The sequence below is a fragment of the Protobothrops mucrosquamatus genome, unplaced genomic scaffold (assembly GCF_001527695.2).
Source record: "Protobothrops mucrosquamatus isolate PMUCROS unplaced genomic scaffold, P.Mucros_1.0 scaffold1573, whole genome shotgun sequence".
NCBI classification, from domain to species: Eukaryota; Metazoa; Chordata; class Lepidosauria; order Squamata; family Viperidae; genus Protobothrops; species Protobothrops mucrosquamatus.
This window is the reverse complement of record NW_015387737.1, coordinates 488,671-513,402: the sequence shown is the minus strand read 5'-3', so window position 1 is coordinate 513,402 and position 24,732 is coordinate 488,671. Positions and strand designations below refer to the sequence as shown.

The 24,732-nt window shown below is 34.0% G+C and overlaps 1 protein-coding gene across 1 annotated transcript in view; it reads right to left on the bottom strand.

The window, feature by feature from the left end:
• ROR2 (receptor tyrosine kinase like orphan receptor 2) overlaps positions 1-24,732 on the bottom strand; it is a 68,026-nt gene that overhangs the window by 24,660 nt on the left and 18,634 nt on the right. The window contains exons 3-5 of the mRNA XM_015822449.1: positions 11,011-11,135; positions 4,493-4,780; positions 3,069-3,099 (exon numbers count right to left, since the gene is read on the bottom strand). Of these exons, the coding sequence (XP_015677935.1) occupies positions 3,069-3,099; positions 4,493-4,780; positions 11,011-11,135 (444 nt within the window). The remainder of the gene's footprint in view (positions 1-3,068; positions 3,100-4,492; positions 4,781-11,010; positions 11,136-24,732) is intronic.

Genomic DNA, 24,732 nt, shown 5'->3' with positions numbered 1-24,732 from the left:
GAATAATTATGAAGGACAGAAACTGTAGGCAGTGCTTGTATAATTTCTGCATAATCGAATAAAAATTGGACAAAGATAGGGTGCAATAGAAGTTGATTAGCTGAACCACTGCCACATCATAGTTTACATTAGTGAACAAGTATCTAAATGTATTCCCTGATTTCAATTAATCAGTTGTGAGCATTTTTCTCATTTTTCTTGCACAGATTGTGGATCAAAGTATTACTGCAAGGAACTGCCCTACAACAGTATTTTTCAATCTTGGCAACTTTAAGATGTATGGACTTCGGCACAGCTAGCTGGGGAATTCTGGGAGTTGAGGCCCAAACATTTTAAAACTGCCAAGGCTGAGAAACACTGCTCTATAATAGGATTGTGAAACAGACAAGGACCTCTTCAATTTTTCAGAAACTTTTTTTGTGTGTCTCAATGGTGCTTTTTCAAGAGGCAACTGCACTTTCTTGTTTTTCTTTGAAGACGTTTCGCTTCTCATCCAAGAAGCTTCTTCAGCTCTGACTGGATGGCGGAGAATGGATATTTCTGTTTTGTGGTACATTATTAACTGCCTATTTAAAAACAGCAAGTCTTTGAAAACCTAATTTTTCAATCTTGGGCAATTTTTCAACAGCTATTCCCAGATTATATTTCAATGAAAATGTGCATGTACGAAGCATAGAAGTACTTGAAAGCTCTATGTTGTAATGAAACTCCAATTCTGATCCCTGCTGATTTAACGAGTTTATGGACTGTGATAATATTTTATAATAAACGCTTTGTTCCTGTGAAAGCCCTTAACTCAATTGGGCCATCTGAAAAATTGCCTGCTGGAATCTGCACACTACAGTTGGATACAAGACACACTACAATATTTCTTCACATACTTTTACCCACACTGTGGCACACATATAGTACTATGAATCTGCACTGCCATAACTTGAAGAACATCCAAACATTGCACACGTTACTCATCTCCTCTGGCATGATATTCAGTTTTGGGTTAACTCTTTATTCTTCCTACTCTAACTCCCATCTCTGGAATGTTGCTTTTGCTACAGTACAAGAAAATGCCTTAATATTTTTTTCATAGTAATAAGACTGTTAATTAGAACCATTAGGTTTTGGAACCAGCAACATAATGCAATATATTTTAGATCTTCTATGAGGAATCCCTAGCATAACTTGGAAAGAAAGCCTTTGTAGCAGTTGAACTGCTATTCTTACTACTATCACACATATATTTTCACATGGTTTCTTAAGGTGCTGAGTATAGTTAGCTGAGATAATCTTAAACTATTTTTCCAATGCATGATAATAGCATATGTGGAAAACAATTTTTCTTGTACCTGCTTGCTTTCTGCTTGGCCACCAGGATTATTTCAGATACAAGGCTAATTTCTCGTGTCAACTGAATGCTCATTTCTACAAGTAACTGCTTTTGCTGGAGTAATATCTCGTTTATGAATTGGAAAAAAATGGAGTTTCCAGTTTAGCCTCTCTTGTTCCCCAACAACACTGAACTCCTTAAAGTCTCTTTGCTGCTCTTTTATTTTTGGGAAGATCCAATTCAGTTAAAATGTAATAAACTGGAAATATATGCTTCCTCTCTGACATGCATTCAAGAATATTTATAACAATTCTGTTATAAAATGTCTTTCACACATCAAGGTATATCTCCATTGCTTCTGCCTGACAGGTCAAAACATTCCCAAAATTATTTGGAGCAACTTGTGCAGCTGAAATACTCTGATTATTAGCATAATATTACTTAAAACTGAGCACCTTGGTTTCTGAAATTGGAAAGGGAATTTGGAATTCCTTCATTCAAGAGACTTACAAGGGAAGTTTCTATCCCACCCTCCCCAATACATGGTTTTCTTTGTCCCTAGCACATATTTTTCCAATCTGGATAATCTTCTCATGTACAGAAGTGTGAACTTCAATTCTTAAAATTCCTCAGCCAATATGGCCATTGTGGAGCATTCTGGGAATTGAAATCCATCTTCTGGGAGGATTCCAGTTTGAGGAAGTCTCCCACAGCCTTCCCACTCAGTATGCAAAAAGAGAGTAAGAAAGCTTAAACGTGACACGTGTTTTATCCTTATCTGGCAGCAGGGCCATTTCATGAGCTGAGTTCCATTTGGAACATTTTTGTTACTAGCTCTTCTCTGGAAAAGAAGCTTTTGTTAAGATTCACCACAATTTGTTTTTTATGAACTTGACAAACTGCTTAATCTTAACTATGATGAATTAATGAAACTGTCTTGTTAGGATTAGTTGTAATTTAGGGTTGGAACAGAACACTCAACTGCAGTAAATCAAAAGTGAAATCTAAACTACTTAATAGCTCTGCTGAAAAAGGACACATGTGTTCAAGTCCTATTCCCGCTATAATATTATAAAGCAAGATATAATATCTGAATGCAGTAACTTGCACTCTTAGATAACTATATATGAATGCCTGTGAGTGCTCTCCAGACAATTGTTGGTCTCACTCCATTATTTCAATATTCAATATGTCCTAAAACTATTTTGTCAATAGCATGTTTACATCACCAAATATCACTTCTTCATTTTCCAAACCTGCATAGTTTTGCTTCTAAATAAGACTATAAATTATATAAATAGCATAAATGTACAGTACATTCGTATTAATTTCCAGCCAGTATGAAATCCAGATACAATTATAACCAACACATCATAAAACTTTGAGAAACAGCAAAATAAAAACTCCAAAACCTTGGAATGTAATTTATTTATGTTACAACAATCATTCCAATTCTTGACTTTCAGAGTTATTGTACACTAAATCTGGTGAAAATTAAAACTACAGTGAATGAAGGCCATTCTTTGGTAAATCTGGTTTGGATGATGACCACACAAAATGCTATCCCCATGGTATATTGAACTGCTCTTCCAAAATAGCCTCTCTTCATATGGGAATAAGAAAATATTACTACTTATAACATTCAACATTTTTTACCAAAATCTTTCAGTTACAATGAACAAACTTACAAATTCACAAATAAATGGGCTGAATAATAAATAAATAAATCTTAAGCAATACTTACTGAAAATTATGGTTTGGACTGTGTGTTGGACCTGTGAATGAATGAATGAATAAATGAATAAATGAACAAACGAACGAACAAACAAACAAACAAACAAACAAAAAACAAACTACTACTAACTACTTGAACTACTTGAACATAACTATAAAGGCTTTTGACAAAAGTATGGAATTAGTTTGCTACTGTCATCTTTGGTAATTTTTTTCAACTTTCCAATTTATACTAACCAGTAAGACTTTTTATTTTATTTATTTCAATAAGAAAATTCAGTTTGAATGTGATTTTTTTTTTGTAATATAAGATCTATATAATGAATGCAGAGAATTTTGGATAAAATCACACAATTTATAAAGGCACCTCTCATAAAAATGTTTGGACAGATATTCCATCATATCCCAATCAGCACAGTCCAATATCTATCAAACTACTAGCAAAATATTTTTTAAACTATTGTCAGCTAGATATATTTTAGACACATTCTTACTGTGAAAATTATTCTTAGACTTGTAGAACTAGAAACAATATATATCAGTTAAATAAAAATCTCTAGCAGAACAGAGTCCTCTTTCCCCAATCTCTATGCATGCATATCGAATCTTTGAAGAATTCTCTGAAGCATAGAAAGCAGTAAAGAGACAACCCATTTAAAAGACATAGAAGGGAACTAATTAATGACAGACTTCCTGCATGCTGCTTTGTCCAGAAAGAGGCACAATCCCTTAGACAAGGAAATCTATCTGTGAGCTTTCCCAGAAGAGACAAATTGCTATAATCCATCTCTATTCTGTCTGACAGCAGCTAATCAGCATTTATCTGATTGACAAACTCAAAATGAGGTATTTCTGATTATTTTAGAGGTAAAGAATTGAACCCAGCACTTTTTGGATGCAGCGATTAAGTCCATCACTAAGTTCAACAAAACAACATTGTGGCTGCATAATGGTCCAAAGGCTACAGAATTATGTCCAAGAGTGAATTACTTAGTTTTTTCAGAGTATGCAACTTTTTCATCACAGGATCAAAGTTGTAAGTTCTAGATAGGAACTGGTACTTATTGGTCTGGGCACAAAAACATAACGATTTCAAACAATTCTATGAAAAATGAAATAACAAAAGATAATTTGTCTGTATCTTAGACTAAAATCATCTTTCACATTTCTGCAGTTATGTACACTTTACATTTGTTAATCATTCCATCTGTATATACTTTCTTTTATTACTATTATGGTATCAAATTCAGCACAGACATAATGAGAAGAAAGCCCCAGGCAAGGACTTTATTGATTTTCTTTCGTGTCACAAGTTATAAAGTGTAAGGAAATAAGGAAAAACAATATTTTTTCATTTTGTGATTGTGAAAACTAAAAGTTTATAAAGCAACAAAGCTCATTATAAAACCCACATTTTAAAATGAAGCTACTCACCTAGCCTTACAAAAAGAACTCCTGTTGCTGTTATTGTCTTCATCCCATTTGTGGCTACACACTGATAATAACCAGTATCGGTTGTGTCAAGATCTTGAATTCGTAATCGTGAGCCGTAGTCTGTTTTTCTTATAATGATCCTCCTTGGCTCTTGAACCACTGGTGCATCATTTTTTAACCACCTAACATTGGGTGATGGATTTCCTGCTACTTTGCAATGCAGAATTGCTGTCTGGCCCTGGACAATGGTGATATTGTTTACCGGTTCCAAAAAGGTCAAAAAATAACCTAAAAGGAATTAAACAGAAAGCAGAAGCGTTAAAAATTGAGCTGAGATAAGCAGATAATTATTTATGTGACTGCACTTAGTCTACTTTACCATTAGCCAAGCATAAATTGTACCATCTACAGTTACAAATTGAACACAGTAAGGATTATTTTAGCATCTTTTTCAGCTGGAAAAAAAGATGCAAAAATATTATGTCTGTTCAGGAAATGAATTAAAAAGAAATATTAGCTCATTGTGGATATCTTGATAAAACTACACTGAAATAAAACATGAGCCTGTGATTCAATATTCCTGTCCCCACAAGGGCAAAGCCTTTCTATGTAGGAGAAAAATTCATCCTCCAGCACAGCTGATAGCAAGGTATCAAATCACAATAATATAAAAACCCTATGAAATGTATAACTTGCAAGATGATTAAGGCAGAATGATCCTTTAAAATAAAATGAGGTATAACCCAGTTGTACTCTTTGTGAGAATTTACTATGTTCAGTTATAATTTTACATTAATAATCCTTTGTCTGAAAATCCAACATAACCTGAGGGGAAAATCCCATTATTTTTCATTTTTCTATTTGCTGTTTCCAGGAAAAATAGTTACTTATCAGAATAAAATGTATAAGACCTTGATAGCAAAAGTTAACATTTAGTCAATGTTTCAATGTATGTAACAATGGCCTTGACATTTTTATAACATCTACCTCCAGACAGAGGTAGGTTTGAGGATTATTGATATAATTTTCTTAGAAAGTTTGGATTATTGATATAATTTTCTTAGAAAGTTTGGTTTATACTCTATTTTGTAATTAATATCCAGCTTTTATTTAAGTCATTATAAGAATGTTGAGAATGTTATGAAAGAATAGAAAACCTGTGACCTGCTGGATCATCATTTTAGAGGTATTTCCTTACTGAAAAAAAGAAACAAAATTATCAAGGGTGGGCAAAAAATCAGTGGGAGTAGGAGCAACATCTATCATCCTTCTGGCTTCCCCACTGAGTTTCCTTGTGGGAAGCTGGCAGGGAGCATTAGAACATTTCCTTCCTTCCTTCCTTCCTTCCTTCCTTCCTTCCTTCCTTCCTTCCTTCCTTCCTTCCTTCCTTCTTTCCTCCCTCCCTCCCTCCCTCCCTCCCTTTCTCCCTGTTCCTTCCACTAAATCAAATATTTCACATTGAACTTTAACATTGTGGAGTATAACACAAATATAAATTATAAATAAATATATTTTCTTTATTCACACCATTCTGTTATGTATGCATTGCTGATGAGAAGCAATGCATACAAACCAGATTCTAGCCAAAAAGATGAGAAGTGAAACAATCTGATTATGTATGTTCATGAAATTAATTAAAAAGAGTTTTTAGATATTGCTACATATATAGCAAATATGCACTACAAAGAGCAAAACTAAACATTGTATGAAAAAATGTTTTAGCCCCAGGAAGGAAATTATTCTGATTCTGCTCTGGCCTTTCTGTAGCAGCTGTTTATCCATGCTGAATTAGATTAATTAGAATCATCAAATTAATATCACATTTAACTCATCCCAAAGAAACTGATGTTCCAGGGGCTCTCTTGATGTTTATTCACTTTTGGAAAACCAAAGAGAGACAGAACATTAATATGTAACATACCAAGAAATGTTTAAAAATGTTGCATGTTTAAATGAATAATTAGAGTAATAATTGATGCTCAGTAATAGTTGATGTGATACTTTTGAGATAAACTTATGGTAGGTAAAGACTTCCCTGGGACAGTCTGTTTGGTGTAGTGGCTAAGACCCCAGGCTAGAAATTGGGAGACTGTAAGTTTTAGGCATGAAACCTGGTGAGTGATCTTGGGCCAGTCACTTTCTCTCAGCCCTTGGAAAAAGGCAAGAGCATTTTACAAAATGTATGTAAACCAAAATAGCATAATAGATATACTAATACATACTAAAAGCTTCAGATCTAAATGCAAGTTTGCATTGACAAACAGTTGGCTCAGATGAGATTTGCAGTGTATCATATTATCTAAAAAGCAACTCCTTAAATAGTGGAGGAACATATTTAGTTAAATTTTGGCAATATTTTGGATTATCTCAGGTATGATGCTAAACAAATCAAGGCTGGCCTTCGTATTACAGAATTTCTTATTTTGTACTATTATAATACAAAATATATAACAATTTCTGTAAAAAAGTAATTCAGAATATGAATTAACAGACAAGGTAATTTTATTATTTAAATATATACAGAGAAATAATACATTGATGTTACATTTTATATTTGAATTGAAATAACACAAAATATTATTAAACATAACTTATACGTCTCTGGAAAATTAAATTTTGGTCAGAAGTGACCATCAAGTATAGTTATGATATATCAGCTCTCAGTTTGACTATGAACTTTTTGATTGGCCGAAATCCAAAGAGCTATTCTACAAGCATTTCAAAGTCCAAAGATATTAGATTCATTATTTCTTTAAGGACAGACAATCTCATTCTCCATTTCCATACCTAAATGTATTTTGAAATCCCTTGAGCTTTCTTATGTAGCATGAGAAAGGGCTGCCTTTTGTTGGGGTATGCAGAACTAGTTAGGCAATTTTTGGAAAAGGGTTAACTTTAATTCAATACTTCAATTGGCTTCATAAATCCTTTGACCAACAACATTCCTTTTCTTTTCTAGTATAATCCACATCTGATTATTCTTTAATATACGTGTATATATAATCTATAATTAATTTCTCTGTATCAAACTTAGTCTTTTTTCTTTCTCTACAGCAGAATCATGATTATATGTCAGTCTACTGCATATGCCTGAATTAGTGGGGTGCAGGCAATATTAATTTGAAAAGCTGTCTCTAGATGAGTGATCCTAGCTTGCACAAATGAGCAGAGTACAACTGGGCTTTGGTTACACTTGCGGCATAATGATCAAGCTGCCAAAACTAAGCCTGTATGACTAGATTGGAAACTTTCTGAATGAATGATGTTTGATGTATTTTTTTTGTTATTTTCCTTTCCTGTTTTTATTTAATGCTTTTCTTATTCTACTATTTACATATTATTGCTTGCCTTAAAAGGAAGTAATATGGCAAATGCAATGTGTATGCATGCTGAATAGGCACATGGCAGTTGTTATGCCAACAGGTGACTTTATATCCAGCAATATCCCAACAGTGGATGAAACAAAAGAAGTTTCATATGTTTTGAGTTGTGTAAAGTCAGTTTTATACCTGCAGATGAAAAAGAAGACAAGGCAGAATCTACAGACATAACTATCTATCACATACTGACATGTGATTTAAAAGATGAATTGTATAGTGCAGGTTTTCCGATTCTGGTGCTTTCAAAATGAGTCAGGGCTTCAATTCCCAAAATTTCATCCAGAATACTAGAAATTACAATTCTAACATAGTTGGGGGGGGGAGAGACACCAAGTTGAATGGTGAAGTACTTGCTGAAATTCCAGACATTCTCATGCTGTTTTGACACTACTTATATTAACTCCTGAAGAAAAGGGTGTGTCCCAAATACACAATGCCCATTAATTTTAAGCAAGTTTAAACAACTTGTAGCTTTCCATGCCAAATACAATATGCCATCCAACTATGATGGACTCTGAGAGGGATAACTTGCTCATAACTTTTATGGAATTGCAAAAAAATATGACCATAATAGCATCACACAAATGATTGCCATCTGCATGCTTCGCAACCAGCTTCTGACAGGCAGTCAATGGCGAAGTCGGCAGTAAAACTGAAAGTCATGTTATGTCTCACTTAACTGTGGGTGATTCATTTAACAATCACAGTGTGAGTGATAAGTTCAGTGCAGACATGTGGTGCTTTGCTTAACAACTGTGCTGCTTAGCGATGGAGTTGCTGAACCCAATTGTGGTCATTAAGCAAGAACTAACTACACATTTTAGTCCTTTCATTCGTAATTACAGCATCACCTTCACTTCTCTGCATGTATTGGTCAATTCCACTAGGCAAGATCAGACCACCTTCACTTAGATCTATTACATCATTTCCCTTTCTATCTGGGCAGGTATGCCGATGTATATATTCACACTCAGACACAATGGTTCCTCCACGACAAAACTTAATTTCACAGTCTGCTGCATTCAGTTTCAGTTTTCTTCCTCTTTTGGTGTTGTTCCTGTTACAAATTTGACATATTGTTCTTGTATTTATAGTTTGTTTACCTATTTAAAGAGGTACTTAAGAGAAAGCAGACTATAAAACTCACGAAGGAGTATAAATTACAGCAGGTGCCCAAATATGAATCTAATCTAACTCTCAGATTCAACACATGGAATGCATTGAATTAACAGTTATGCATTGGAAGCAAACAAGTTGGACAACAAGATAATGTATTCCAAAACAAGAGATCTTTACCAGAATTTCTAAATAAATATTGAGCTTCACGAATAACAAGAGATCTTTACTAGAATTTCTAAATAAATACTGAGCTGTATGAATAATAACCTCAAATTATGTGCTTCAATATTTTAGATACATTACACATTACTCTAAAGTGTTCAGATTTTTGGCAGGTTGATTTTAAACTGGGTCAATGCATATTATGTTATTCTAAGAGAGCAAGTTGGCTGGCGTATAGCCAAGCATAATTTCCACAGAACAACATTCCAAATTGTAGTATGTGCTCAAAATAGCTTATAAAGAGAAGGGCTGAGTTCAGTTCTGAGATGCTAGAACAATGTCAATACATGTCAGAGATAGTGTAGGAACACAACGTTCAAACATTTCAAATTCCAGATAATAGAAAATAAGTATGCAGATACTACTGTAGATATTCTAGTATAATTCACGGCTCTATTTTGAAGTTATTTTATTCCTTCATATAAAATAACCCAAACACTAGAACATTTAAGTATGACTCACTGCCAAAAACATAAATATTCCCAGGGATTTCGATAGTAGCTGATTTGTACGAAGATTATCAACTAATAAAATATTTCTTGATTAGTGACATGGGAAAATTCCAGTGCCATATTTACACTGGAATATCTGATCTGGGTGACTGAACAGAGTAAGAGGAACTTTTCTTGAAAGACACAATGCAATGTAACTGAAGTTGCCATTGTTCTAGAGACAGCCATGATAAATTATTAGTCAATTGCCAATAATTGCCAGGAAGAGCAGCAAACTCTGATGGTCTTTTATTAAGAAAAGTGCTACTTCGTGTTTCTGAGGTCTCTTTATAAAATACTAGATTGGATGAAACAAACTAAGTTAGAAACATCTTTAAAACTAAAAGGCATACTTTATAACAATGTTCAACCAACTTATAGCTAATGTTCTTCAGAGCCAACATTATCCTAATCAATAAGTTATCCTGGATGCAAAAAAAAATATTTTCCCCCAATTTCCAGGATTTGCTTCTTTTGTTGATGGCAGTGCCAACAACCCTTCCACCCATCCCAAAACACTCAACCCTTGAAGTCACTTGACATGCCACGGGGGGGGATATCTTGTTTTACTTTCTACAACAGAGATAACTGCTTCTCCCTTTGCACAAAAAGTGGGAAAGACAAGAATACATAAGGAAAATTATTGCTTTAATTCTTCCCAGAGGAAGATATGCATTTTTATTAACTATATTTTGGAAAATAAAACCATAGAGAAACAAACCTCATTTAGGACTTTGCCTAGGATGGAGTTTGAGTATTCATATTCAATGACCAAAATAATAAATATCTTGAAAGACATTTCTTTCAATGGAAAGACAATAGCTTTATCTGATATGCTGTTCTTTTATGAATGCACAGCAATTTTCAGTTACAGTGGTACCTCGATACTCATTGTTAATTGGTTCTGGGAGGTATGATGAATACCAAACAAATTTTTCCCATAAAGAATAATATAGTGAGTCACACAAGGAAGCCAACATCAACAAATTCTAGCTTGTGTGTTGAGTACCAAACAAACAATGAGTACCAGGGCAAAATTTTCACATCAAAATGTGGTATCAAATTTGATGACTTTCAAAGCAGTTGAGTACCAAGGTACCACTGTATGATAAACTGGTTATGGCATCAAGTTTGCACTAGTTCTTAGCAGTCACATAAATAGATCTTCTCAAGGTATATCATTTTTATAATAAACAGATCATATAAATATATAAATAAATAGTAATAGTAGCTCATAAAAATAAAACATTCAGATTTTATACTTAGACAAAGTTATAGTCATAAAAAATGAAATTATTTCTAATACCTTTGTGTGTTGGAACGGGTCTGACATGTCCATCCATTTGGCCTAAAGTATCATCAGAATCTGGGAGCTGTACTTCCCCTGTATAAGACAATGAAAATAATATAAGGCATTTAACACAAAACTGACTTCAGATAGCAAACTGGGTTTTCTAAAAAATTCTGAATCCTGTGCTAATTATTATGAATTCAGTTATCATATTTATTTCAAAATCAAATAATCTGCACAAATATTTGGGCTCATTTTATCAAAAAACTATGTAGACTATTTTATGAGGTTTGGACAGTACATTTAACGTTAACGGAAAGCTTTTGTGGAAAAAAATTGTTTTTAGAGGAATATTTTTATATTTTTATAAATACAATTTTTAGAACAATTATTTAAACATCAAAGAACATTGAAACTAAAGTGCTGAAGTGGAAAATGCTGAGTCGGGTAAATTTTCTAGCCCACATATATGATGTTCAGATCATATATGGTAATCACACGATTGCAGGTAATTGGTAACTAACTGTAATTGTGAACAGGTTGCCAAGTACCCAGGTTGCAATCATGTGATCCCAGAAAAGAGGTGACATTTATGACGGAATGAAATGCTTTATAAACCATAAAACTCTGACTCTATGTTATAACTTTGAATATTCATTAAACGACCAGTCATAAGTTGAGTAGTACCTCACATTTAACATTTCATATTGCTGCCACAGCATGATTGCCATTTGAAACAAATTATTGGTACAATCAACAATAATCTTAGTTTTTGGAAGTATTTCCACCAAAATATTGGTTTAGTTCAGAACTAAGCCAATCAAACTAATCTAATCAAGCTCCAATCCATTATCCCTCTAATAAGCATTCCACAAATCTTAGTGATAAGAATAGTGTTGAAACCAAAGTTATGTAATTTTAGTTTATAGAAACAGCCAATTCTATCATGTTTTTCCTTCTTGTGAATTTCTTCTTCTAATAAAGAAAGGAATATTAAAAATATTCTGAAGGAGAAAAGGCAAAACTACATATTAGTGAAATGTGTGAAGGTTGCAAATGGCAATCGCATGATCGCAGGACACTGTGAACATTGTAAATTTGCACCAGTTGCCAAGTACCCAAATCCTAACCATGGGATAATGCAATTGGGTGCAACTTGAAGGATAGATCATAAGTCTCTATTTTCAGCATCATCACAAGTTTGAGCACTCACTCAAAGAGTGGTTGGTAAATGAAGAGTACCTGTATAAGCACTGAGCTCTTCTTCGCTCTTACTAAACAATCGTTTTGGAAAACAAAAGCACAGCAGAAAAAAATATAAATGTTATGTATATGTGCATACAAGTACAAACTCTCAGCATTCCAAAGTGCTTATGTTTTTATGTTAGACGATACTGAAAATTGTTTCACTGGTATAGGAGTACAATGAAATGCTTGTTCCGTCTGCATCCATCCAAACTTTACAGTCTAAATATTAATGTTGTTTGTCTTTATATTCCTTTCTGCACACTGGGATTGGAAAAGGAGAAAAAAACCCTGCATTTGTATGATCATACTCAATTTTGTCTTTTCCAACATTTGTAGATTCAAAGCACAATGCCTTGTGTTTTGCTGCGTGAATCTCTAATTTAACTTTTAAAACTTTGTTTTGAATCAGTAGTTTATATTTTAGAATTCTTAATAAACTCTTTAGCCAAAAAAAGGGTGGGGGAGACAGCTTAGATAGTGGTTTACAAATTCAATGATTAGATAGTACCATGCTCATTTTAAATGACCTGATACATAACCACATCAACCATTGTGTGCTTTCTGCTGTACAAGTCCCAATGGACATTAACACACACACACACACACACACACACACAAACCCCTATTTATTTATTTATTTTTAAATAAAGTTTTATTAATTTTGAGCAACTAAGGTCCTTGCTGCTGTTATACAGTACATCAATTTCATTTCTTTTTGATCCAAATTATCCATAATACCCAATAAAAATAACTGCGGTGTAAATTTTATCTTTTTCTTAAAGATCTGTTGAATATTCCACCAAATCTTAATCCAATGTAAATTCACTTTTGATTCAATTAATCAGTCAGTTTTTATCACAAATCAAGGCTTCTCTATGCAAAATCAACAAGTAGCAGCCTTATTCAAGCCATATTCCCTTTATATAAGCAGTGCAAGATGTAAAAATATGATTGATGTCACTAATCTATTTCCTTATATTCTGAGTGACCAGGATATTTCATAAGGTTTTATAAGAGATTTTCTGTGTCTTGTTGTCATTGTCATCAGAATTCCTGCAACCCGGATTCCGGTAACCCTATTCCAACTATATTTTTAATCTATCATTTCATTTACAGCACCTATTTTAATAGGTACCTAAGAGAAAATACAAGAAAAAAACCATGTACAACTCCAACTATTACATACAGAGGCCAATGATTCTTTTGCTAAGAATCTACATAACAAGAATTAATAATTGACAACATAACCATGGAATTGTGCACTTTCCTTAGTAGTTAAAATGCTGCTTGCAAAAGGTTTTTACTCATAAAAGCAACAACTAGATCTCTAAACAATTCAAATATTCATATTACTCTATAAAAAGAAGGAAAGAATATCCCTTTACTAAAAGCACAATAGACTTTCATGACCGGGTGCCTTCCAATTGTGTCCATTTTGATTTCCAAAGCTCCCCTAAAAGCATATCCCTACGGAGAATATGGAGGCTGGAGGACACCAAGGCTGGGAAAAGCTAGATTATAGACTTGGCAAAATTAATCAGAATCAAGGAACAAGAAGGGCATGGAAAATTAAGTGTTATTTGTCCAGCTGTCGATTTTGATATAATATTTATAAAATGCAAACATCTAAAATTAAGGATTAAAATGTGTAATTATTTCTTATCAGAACATACTAACTTTAGGACATTGCAAAAACATGCCCTAATGAAGCATTATTCTCACTGCATCTTCAACAATGCAATGATTTACTCATTACTCTTTTCATACAAGTAAATTAGAACACCACCAGGTGCAAAGACTTCTTAGTATGGGTGATATAAAAGCTACCTTATTAGTAACTGAGATTTTAGCCTTAAATTGTCTTTTAGCCTTAAACTGTCTAGCATACTTGTTAGAATATTGCCAAACATTTAAATACTATATAAATTGACTTGAATGCTAGTCTGCAAGAACCGAACTGAAAGAATTGAACACAGCATTCAACTGCACAAATGCTATTATGGAATTTGGTATCCAGAAGTCAATAAATCTCTTTGAAAATTGGTACAAGAAAAGATTCCTCAAACCAAAAGGATCGATACATTAAGCCATCAAAGTATCCCAAACACAATTGACTGATAATTTCTGTTTCAGACCTTTATCTGAAAGATAGCACTGTGGGATAAGACCATTCTCTCCCTTCATTGGCTGATTTATACAATGGCCATAAAGTCTATACATAGACAGGTATGCAAAGTGAACTCTTGACCTAGGCAACTGAAAAGGGTGTATAGCCAAATTCTACAGGGCTGTAACACTTTAGCACTACACTCTTCATTGCTGCAGTTAGTTTAAACAAAACATACATTACTTGTTTAAATGGATCTTCTCACAAGTGAAGAAGTGGTTATGTATGCCAACATGCTTCTCTCTACTTTGTTGTGTAGAAACAAGAATTGAATATATTATGCAAAAGCACATTGAATGCAGTGGAGATAGAGTAAAGAAATGTTTAGAAACAAAACAAAAAAAGAAATGATGGCAAGAATGAAAATGCTGAATTAATGCAAATTAAATAAATGTCAGTGATCAATAAAACAACAGTGTATAGTTTGGTCATTCAAAGGAAATGAATGTAGACAGGATTGCAAAACAAATATTGAAGGAAGGAGGAACAAATCAAGAGCAAGGCCGAAAATTATATTGTTGCATGGGGTAAATCACATTATCAAAAAGAGAAAAATGAGAAATTTAAACAACTAAAGTTAATATAAGAAATGACATGTAGATGTGGAAGAAGCAAAGATGATTTACAAGAATAGAAAGGTTTGGGAGATTCAGTGGATGGTGTAGACTAATTTTAACTATATTTATCTAATCTTATGTCTTGGATTCATTTTTCTTATTAATTTGCATTCCTTCTGTTTCGGAAGAAAAATTGTCTTCCATGGATGGGGGGAGGAGAGGGGGATGGTTTCATATGCAACTTAGATCCTCTGCATGAGCTTCTCTGAAAGGCTTGTCACAGTTTTTCCCATCCTTCTGAGCATGTGTGTGCCTCCACAGAAGATACTGCTCCAGACTGCTACTAAACTGAAGGTTCAAGAGATGAGAACTGAAGTGGTTTGCAGAGCTCAAATATTCTGACCTCTTCTGATCAGGTCTTCATGAAATAAACTGAAGAAATTGGGCTGTTCCTACAGTTTTGATCCCTCTGGAAAGGTGTTTCAACTGATTTTGAGGAAGACGTTTAACAATTTCAACAACAACAACAACAACAACAACAACTAGATTTCTCCAAAACAGTCTTAACTAACTGGAAAATAGCAGATGGCTGAATTATTTCTTACTGTCCTGCAGATTAGGAAAAAAAAAGTTTTCTTTTTTCTTTGTAATTATTTATATAATAATTTAATTAAATTATTTATTAGTGCTTAATAAATAATGGGAAAGGGTATTTTATTATTTTTCCACAGATCACATCTCAGTATTTTAAACAGAAATGATAATCTGGTTAAAAGTATAATATTCTGAGTCATTTCCAGGACCAGACTCTTGTAGTTTTAAGCCCTTATTTATTTTGCGAGTATTAAATATACCGTCTAGATAACAATTACACCCATCTATTTGTAGACGCCACATCTGTTGCTAATCTTTTGTTTAGGAAAAAGATAGTTTAAAAATGGAAGCTAATGGATGAGGATCAGCATTAAACTACACAGTGAAACATACACTTTCTTGCCAACAGATGGTAATTGTCAATAAAACATTATACCAAATAAAAATATTTCCTGAAAATAAGAAGACATTCCAAAAACTATTTCACAGCTCGAACTGTAAATAACACTGCCTAAATACACTCAAAAACAGTACTGAACACACCTGCAGCTCAAAGTGTACCCAGCAACACAATCATTATCCACGACATGACTGTGTTATTATTTCACTGCTTCTGGCTGTGAAAGCAACACAACAGGAACATGCATAAATCCAGACTCTTGCTCAAAAAAACCCCCCAAAAATCCAACCCTGAAAATAATCTTATTTATGGCCCTGGCACTGCATAAATCAGGCAAGCAAATGGTTTTTTTAAAGGATTGCTGTCTCTTTGTAACAGAATAGAAATTAATAAAATTTAAGTGATGTTATGATTCCCATGTGAAATGTTCACAGTTATAAAAAAAGTTTTAGAAAGAAGCAAACAAAAACCTATTCCATGAAAGAAAAATGTCCACCTATTCAACTTTTTAAAATGTTTCTAAATGCCTTAAAATGAACAACACGCTAAAATATGTATTCATAAAGGACACTTTCTATAAGACGGCATTAATTAGCAATGCTTAATCAAGCATATACATGGCAAGGTAATATTACTGAGATCACAAAGCCTTTAACTTTTAATAAACTGCAGCTGATTTCTATGATAACAGGACTCAGCAAAATAAATAAAAGCAATCTTTTTAAAATGTTAATTAACTGAAAGCAGAGAATAATAATTTCTATCAAACAGTACAATACAGTTTGATTAGAACTAAAACACAGGGAAAGCTGAATTGTAAAACACTGTTGCACTGTATCTGTTTCTATAGTGCTGATAAAAATATTTCATCATTAAAATTGCAGATTTTATAAAATAAAATATAAAATTGGTTTTAGCTTGTAGATCCAGTTACAGTGTTTTCTTTCTTTAAAAAAGGAAAACCTGAGTTTTTGTATACTTTCACTTCTTGTACAGAGTTAAGACCAATATATTCTTCATTTTATCCATATGGTATTTTTATCTATTTTAACTTATGTCTATCCTGCCTTTCCATGACTATATTCAAAGCAATGTTAAAATGGAAGAAGTAGAATGGGGGATTAAATAATCAAATAGAAATTAATTAAAATTTCTTATAAAAGTAGCAAGAGCCTTTATATGGTATTTTAAGATCAATATAGAAAAGAAAAAAAACCACTTAAATTATCTCCCACAAATTATAAAACTATTACTATCTTCTATAATTTGCTCCATACATGAACATTTCAGCACAGAATTCTCAGCAACTCTATGTGGTACAGTCATACCTCAGCACTCGACTGCTTCAAAACTTTGTTGAATTCGGTATTCATTGCGTTTTGAAGCAGAAATCTTGTCCTGGCATTCGTCTTTCTCCCGGTAGTCAGCGCACAAGGAAGAACTTGATGGCATTTTCTGCCTCATGATCTGCTATTTCTTCTGCCAAAATAGCAGGTCACATGGTAAGTCGTGTAGTTTGCTTAGTACTTTTAGTATTTATTGCATCTTTCAGAATGAATTATCAACGAGTATACTGTAATTCTGAGACTGATATCCCCATGTCTGGAAGACCCCACTTTAAGAAAGGCTGACCTATGGAGAACAGCTGAACTTTCAAATTCAAATACAGTATTATGATCTGCATAAAGATGATTAAAAGAGAAGCCAAAGAAAGTCCTCAGTACTGAAGACATGTATGTATGGAAGCAGAGAAAGCACTTACATTTGCCTTGAGTTATTTTATCATAGTTGTTTTTTTAAAAAAAACACTCAATAGGTAACAACCTGGCCCAGGTTCAGAAGCTAGGTAGGAATGGAATTTAGAAATCGTGCAGGAATTACCAAGGCAGTAGGTTAGATTGGGAAGTTGAAACAGTATTCCAGAACAAAGCAATGGCAAGCCACTACTGTAGTGCTGCCAAGAAAACTAGATGGAGATGTCCTTGAAGTCAGAGAATAGAGGTAATGATGAAAGCAGCATCTTCACTGTAACATCAGCTCTACCTCTTTTGTACACGTGTGATAGTGTATAACCTTAGAAAAGGGCAGAGCTTGCCTTATGTCATCAAGATGCTACTTTTGATTTGTTGACAAAAGCTTCAGTACTGATACCTTTAGGTGGGCTGCAGCCCAGTAATAAAACATATATGCTGTATGCAGACACTCCCACATTAAATCCCCAGCATTTATAAGCATCCTAGGGAAAACTCTGGAAATTGTGGGTTCTCCACACGTAGACATTTTAAGAGGAGCTTGGAAAACAATCTTTTGTGGACACTTTTACTGGTTTCCTGCAAACTGCAGAGAACTAAATTAGATGTTCTTAGTGGTATCTTTCAACTATATAATTCTATGATTCTAGAATGAAACGTTCCTACAGAACATAGGGAAATTGTATAGAAAGATAGGTTGCACTCCTGTGCTAATCAGGTCTGCAGTCTGGGGATCTTCTTGGACTCACTGCTCCTGCTAGAAGGACACAGATGGGAAAGTCTTTGCACAACTCCATCTAGTGTGCCAAATGCAGACACTCCTGCACTTGGATGCTCTAATGGTTCCTCATGGCCATAAGTACAAGGATCAGTTGGAAGTCCATTTCTTCAGTCATACTGTAATATGGAACGGACATTGTACAAATGGATGTAACTGGAGGACTACTTTGTATTTAGGGAACAAATACATTGCTTAGAGTTGATTTGAATGAGCAGCATAGAAACCCAAGAAAAAAGGAGGAATCCATCCAGATTTTTGTGGCCTAGATCTGATAGGCTTCAATTTATAGCAGCCAAGAATAAGGATTTTTTGTAAGCACTCTCATAATGTAATAATTATATTAAGTAAAAAGTCTACTGCAATATTGAAATCAGAGACTGCATTTAATGGCTAGTTTTTTCTCTTTGGTTATTTCTCTAATACACTTCAAAAAGTTTTCTTTTTCATTGTTGTAATGTATTCCAGTAAAGAATTTAGATTGATTTGTTGGTAGGATTGTAAACAAATGATACCAAATGATATAGCACAGTAAGACAACAAAGAATGAACATTTCTAGGGAAACCCAAAAGTTTACAGAAATCTACTTCCACATTTTTATACCCATTTTTTTTTTAAAAAGGCAAAAAGTATTATTAAAAAGTTAATACTGAAAAGAAAAGAAGTATGATGGACTGAGGTTTGGCACCGAATCCTCTACTACTCAAATAGTTGGCTGTAATTCTGTAATTCGGTACTCCTGTTAGGCTCCAAGAACCTCTTACTTGAAGTGAAATGGACTAATTTAGAACACTAAGAATTCAGAACTCTAAGAGCTTCTCACTTGAAGGGAATGGATTAATTCCAATATAAGACAAAGGCATCCGCATATTAATAGAACTCGCCTAATCTGTAACTTAAAAATACATGCGCACATTCTCTTGACCAGATCAGCAGTTCCCAACTTTACAGAATATTGGTACAGATAGTCCTCGACTTACAACCACTCATTCAGTGACTATTCCAAGTTATAGTAGTGCTGGATGAAGGAATTTACAACTTGTGCCTAAAGTTGAAGCCAGCAGGGAAGACTGCAAGTTACTGCATCTGTTAAAAGGCTTTGTCCTTTTAATCAGACATACAGGTAAGTCTTGTAACTTTACTAAAATGGTTTTCAACCATTTTATATATTAAGAAAATAATATATATATATATTATTTCATGAACCTAACAAAATGAGGGTTTAGTCCAAAAATATTGATATCACAACATTTTACCCTTTACTACTAACTTACTAGTAAGTAGTATTATTAGGTTATCTATAAAGTCCCTTATTCATGAATGTTGCCTTTCAATGAATTAAAATGGATATGTTAAAAACAATTAGCTTATTATTAAATGCATCCTTATTCAAAAATTGGACACAGCAAAAGCAGCATTAGCAAAAGCCTGATTTTTTGGCAAAGTGACAATATATACATTCACTTAGTGTTGGCTTCCACAGTTCATATCACTCACACCTCTCTGTCTATAAGGACCTACAAATAACAGCTGTTGAAATTTTTGCATAACCTAAACTTTCAACTCTAGAGAACTCTTACCTGTCTAGATTTATTTATGTTCTTTGTAATGGAGCGGTTCATTATTTATACTAGTTTTTTAAACAGTAATATGCCTGTTTTAAGGTTTGTGCATTTGCATAGATGAGATTAAACCTCAACAGCTGCAATGACAGAAAAAACCCTCTGTAACTTTGAATGTAAAAACATTTTCAAATAAACTATACACAAGATGTTCCTTTGAATCTGTGGTAGTGCCAATGGATAGCAAAAACCATGAGACTGCATTAGCATTACATGAAAGCCACCAAAGAGCCATCACTGACGAGCTATGTTTTTAGGCTTTCAGGATTTAAAACAAATTAACCATTGTTCTTTGTTTTGGCACATATAACTATACAGTAGTATTAAAATATATTTCTTTCTCATTTGGATTTATTTCTTCTGTCTCCTCTTACAACCAACGAATTATATAATTCCACAATAGGAAAAATAAGTCTAGAACTAACATTGTAAGGTATTACATTTACCTTGATGTAAAAGAAATCTCTTAAATTGACCCAGTGGTTTAAACATCCCATAAGACAAAATTTTATGAACTTGGCCTTAGTCTGCCTAATATAGATGCTATCAAATTCATAATTGTACTCAGTAGGGTTTACCACCCAGCATGGAGGTATTTATGACTTTAGTGAGATGGGAATTCCTCTGAAGAGCCAATATTTAATGGGAATGTTCTTAACTTTTAAACAGAAATAGTGACTAGAAAAAAAATATTTGTCAAGGCAGAACAAAGATAATAATGGTAATAATAATAATACAATTGGGTAAGAAAAAGAGAGATGACAAATGATTCATCTACAGCCCAACAAGATATTATAGCATCTTTCATAGGACTCAGTTTCCTAAGAAAATCACATTAATATACAACTGATTTTTACCTTACTTTCCTTTAAACAAATATTCTCCAATTTGAAGCCTTATTTAAGTTTGGATTGTAATTCTTAAGATTCCCAAAAAACATAGCAGGGCTTTGGGATGATTAAAGTTGTATTTCAGTTTATCTAGACTAGAGAGCAACTCAAAACATAAATACACTGAAATATTACAATGTAATGGAAACAGAACTTTCTTGGAACAAAAATGGTAAATAGCAGTTTAGTAGTAACTTTACTACTACTACTACTACTACTATTATTATTATTATTATTATTCATTAGACGTGAACCTCAGTTAACTGAACATTCAAATTGACTGACACTGATGGTTGACACAGGTTGTTGCCAGCATCCTAGGTATCAACCAGGTACCTCCTTAAAATGTAAGATGTTCCGAGTAGCGCAGTTTTTTGTAGCATTGCTGGATTTATTGCAGGAAGCTGCAGTTTCTTGAAATATTTTGCAAAGTTTTTGGACATAGTTCCCAGTACCCCGATGACAATGGGTATCACTGTTACACATTTCATCCATACTCGCACAGTTTCGATGGCCAGGTCATGATATTTCGTAATTTTTTCCAGTTCTTTTTCTTCGACTCTGGCATCTCCTGATACAGCAATATCAATCAGCTGTACACTTCGGTTCTCTACAACTGCGATATCTGGCGTGTTGTGTTCCAAATGGTGATCTGTCTGTATTCGAAAGTCACACAAGATCTTCACCCTCTCATTCTCAACAACTTTTTCCACCCTATGTTCCCACAACTTTTCAGACACAGGCAAGTCGTATTTTTTACACAATGCCCAGTGGATTAATTAATTTGTTTTTGTTATTGTTGTTGTTGTTATTATTATTATTGTATTATGGTTATAATACCAAACATAGTAGCTGTAAGATCCACTGTGAAAAAAAATCTGAATCTAAAACAATAATCATTTCAAAACATTTTTGTGCAGGACTAGTGTAGTATATACAGTATGTGAAAGTAAATTAGAACCTCATAGTCTATATGTGAAAATAAATTACAATATCATAAAAAATCAATATTAAACCTATCTCTTACATTCAATTTCTTAGGCCATAGGTGTTATCTTCCTAGCAATACTTTATGCAGCATTCCTTAGTTCATTAATATGAGCTGTCATTTCAAAAAAGTAAACTGAAGCCATTTGAAACAGAACATGAAGCCACAAAGTAGTATTTGAGAAAGAACATTAAACATTTAAAGTAAAAATGTATACATTTCCAATGTAGAATGAAGCACTAAATCAACTAAAGCTTGCTTCTGACAGACCAGTGATGAATTATGGGATTTTCACTAATCCTCAGATAAACAAACTGAACACTGTTGCTGAAGAAGAACTTGCCTGCTTCAGTTATACAACAGCACAAATTTTGTTCCTTTCTCAAGAAGTGCGATATTGTCTCAATTATTAGGCAAGCTAAAGCATTCAAGTTTCCTAACTGTCCTTTATATGTAGTATTTAAAAAATGCAGTAAAAGGAATGAATGCCTAAAGGATTAGTTAGGCTTTAGGGGCACAACCTTCGTGGCTGACTGAAATATGTTGATAAAGACAGAACATTTGTGGTATAGTTTCATAATCCAGAGTCCAAATCCAAAGGAATAAATAAAATTATGTTTTAATTGAATAAGTGTGTTCCAACATAGAATAATTAATTCAAAACTTTCTTTCTTTCTTTCCCTTCCTTTCCTTCCTTCCTTCCTTTTCTTTCTTCCCTTCCTTCTTTCTCTCTTTCTCTCTCTCCCTCCCTCTCTTCCTTCTTGAATGTTAGCACTTATCTTTCTGCTTGCCTTAGAAATTCTGAGCAAGAAAGTGACTATTATAGTTTAGATTCAGGAAGAAGCTGCCTAATCTGAATCTGTGGAACAGTCAGCAGGCCTCCTCCCAGTTCCTGGTGGTGCCAGTAGCATAAGTTAAAAAAGAGTTTACATGCAATGTCTGCAATGGGGAATTGCAGACAAAATTGAGCCCAAAATTTATGTTGCTAAGTGAGACATTTGTTAAGTGAGTTTTACAACCTTTCTTGCCGCAGTTAAGCGATTCACTGCAGTTGTTGAGATAGTAACATGGTTGTAAATTTATGACACTGCAACTGTCATAAATATGAACCGGTTGCCAAGCATCTAAATTTTGATCACATGACCATGGGGATGCTGCAATGGTTGTTAAGTGTGAAAATCAGTTATAAGTCACTTTTTGCAGTGCTGTTATTTGAATGGTCACTAAACAAATGGCTGTACCTGTAGAGGCTACCTGTAAATGTGGAAATTACTTCCTCATTTACATCAGCATGCCACTCAGAAAGGGGAAAGCAGCACCAAATGTGTTAGGATTGAACATTCAAAGATAACTCCTGGACATGACTCTTACATTCACACAATGTCTGTAATGAAGCCAAGTCCAGAGACAAAATGGCAGACATTCATTTAATAACTCCGCAAATAAGAATTAATTAGATATATGGATGAAATGGAAAATGTGTATAGAACACATACAATGCAGCTTGTAAATTTGAATGGACTACTCCAGAAAGTCATGATACAGCTGAACTGAGCCTCAGAACTACTGAATGTTTCAAGTTTCAGCTGAGGTAAATTCGCAAGGAGGGGGGACTTGCTGGACAAGTAGGTGTGCACCTAACCCTTTTCCTTCCCTTTCTCATATAGCCCAATCTTTTTGCATCTTCATTCTCCTTTCTGTAGATGCATACCAACACCACTGCCCTTTTTCCTTGGGTTAAGATCAGACACGCCTTTCAATTTGGACACCACCAACATAGACTGTTTTGCATATTTCTAGAATTAACTTTTGCATATATGTTTGGAAAGAAATTTATTCTGAGACTGTTGGCATTTCACAATATAAATAATGCTTTTTGTGATGAAGAACTGATGTGATCACAATAACTAATCTTCTAATCCAAAAAATATATTCACTTCTGCTTGTCCTAAAGTGACAATAGTTTCTGTACATTGCATAAAATGAAACAGTTCCAGTGTAGAATGTTGTAGATTCCAAAAATCAATCCAGGATACCTCTAAAACAGGCTGATAAAAATTCTTGCCTAAAAATCTGGAGAATTACTGTCACTCAATATCATCATCATCATCATCATCATTCTAGCCAAAGTCTATCCACTGCAGGATGAAGGCCTCTTCCGCATGTTTCCAACCAATATGGTCTTGAGCTTTCTCTTGCCAAATGGGCCCTCAATACTTGCTGATGTCATAGATCCATCTTGTTTTAGGACTCTTTTGTGGATGCTTTTTATGAAGTGGAATCCATTCTATGACTGTCTTAGTCCACCTGCTATCAGTTCCTCTTGTTATGTGACCAGCCCATTTCCATTTCAATTCTTTTACTGTTTTGATGATATTTATTTATTTATTTATTTATTTATTTTGATTTATATCCCGCCCTTCTCCCAATGGGACTCAGGGCGGCTCACAACATATTTAAAACAGAAACGTATTTACAATCCCCCCCCAAATAAAACCAAATTAAACCAATTATTTAGAGTTGTGCTGCTTAAAATTTTCTAAAAATAAACCCGATTTAAAATAAACCCGATTTAAAATCCTCCCTAGGCCAGGCCCGCTTGCTGGAAAAGCCATGTCTTGAGGGCGCGGCGGAAAGTAAGGAGATCCGGAATCATCCGGATCTCGGGGGGTAGTTCGTTCCAGAGGGCGGGGGCACCCACAGAGAAGGCCCTCCCCCTGGGGGTCGCCAGCCGACATTGC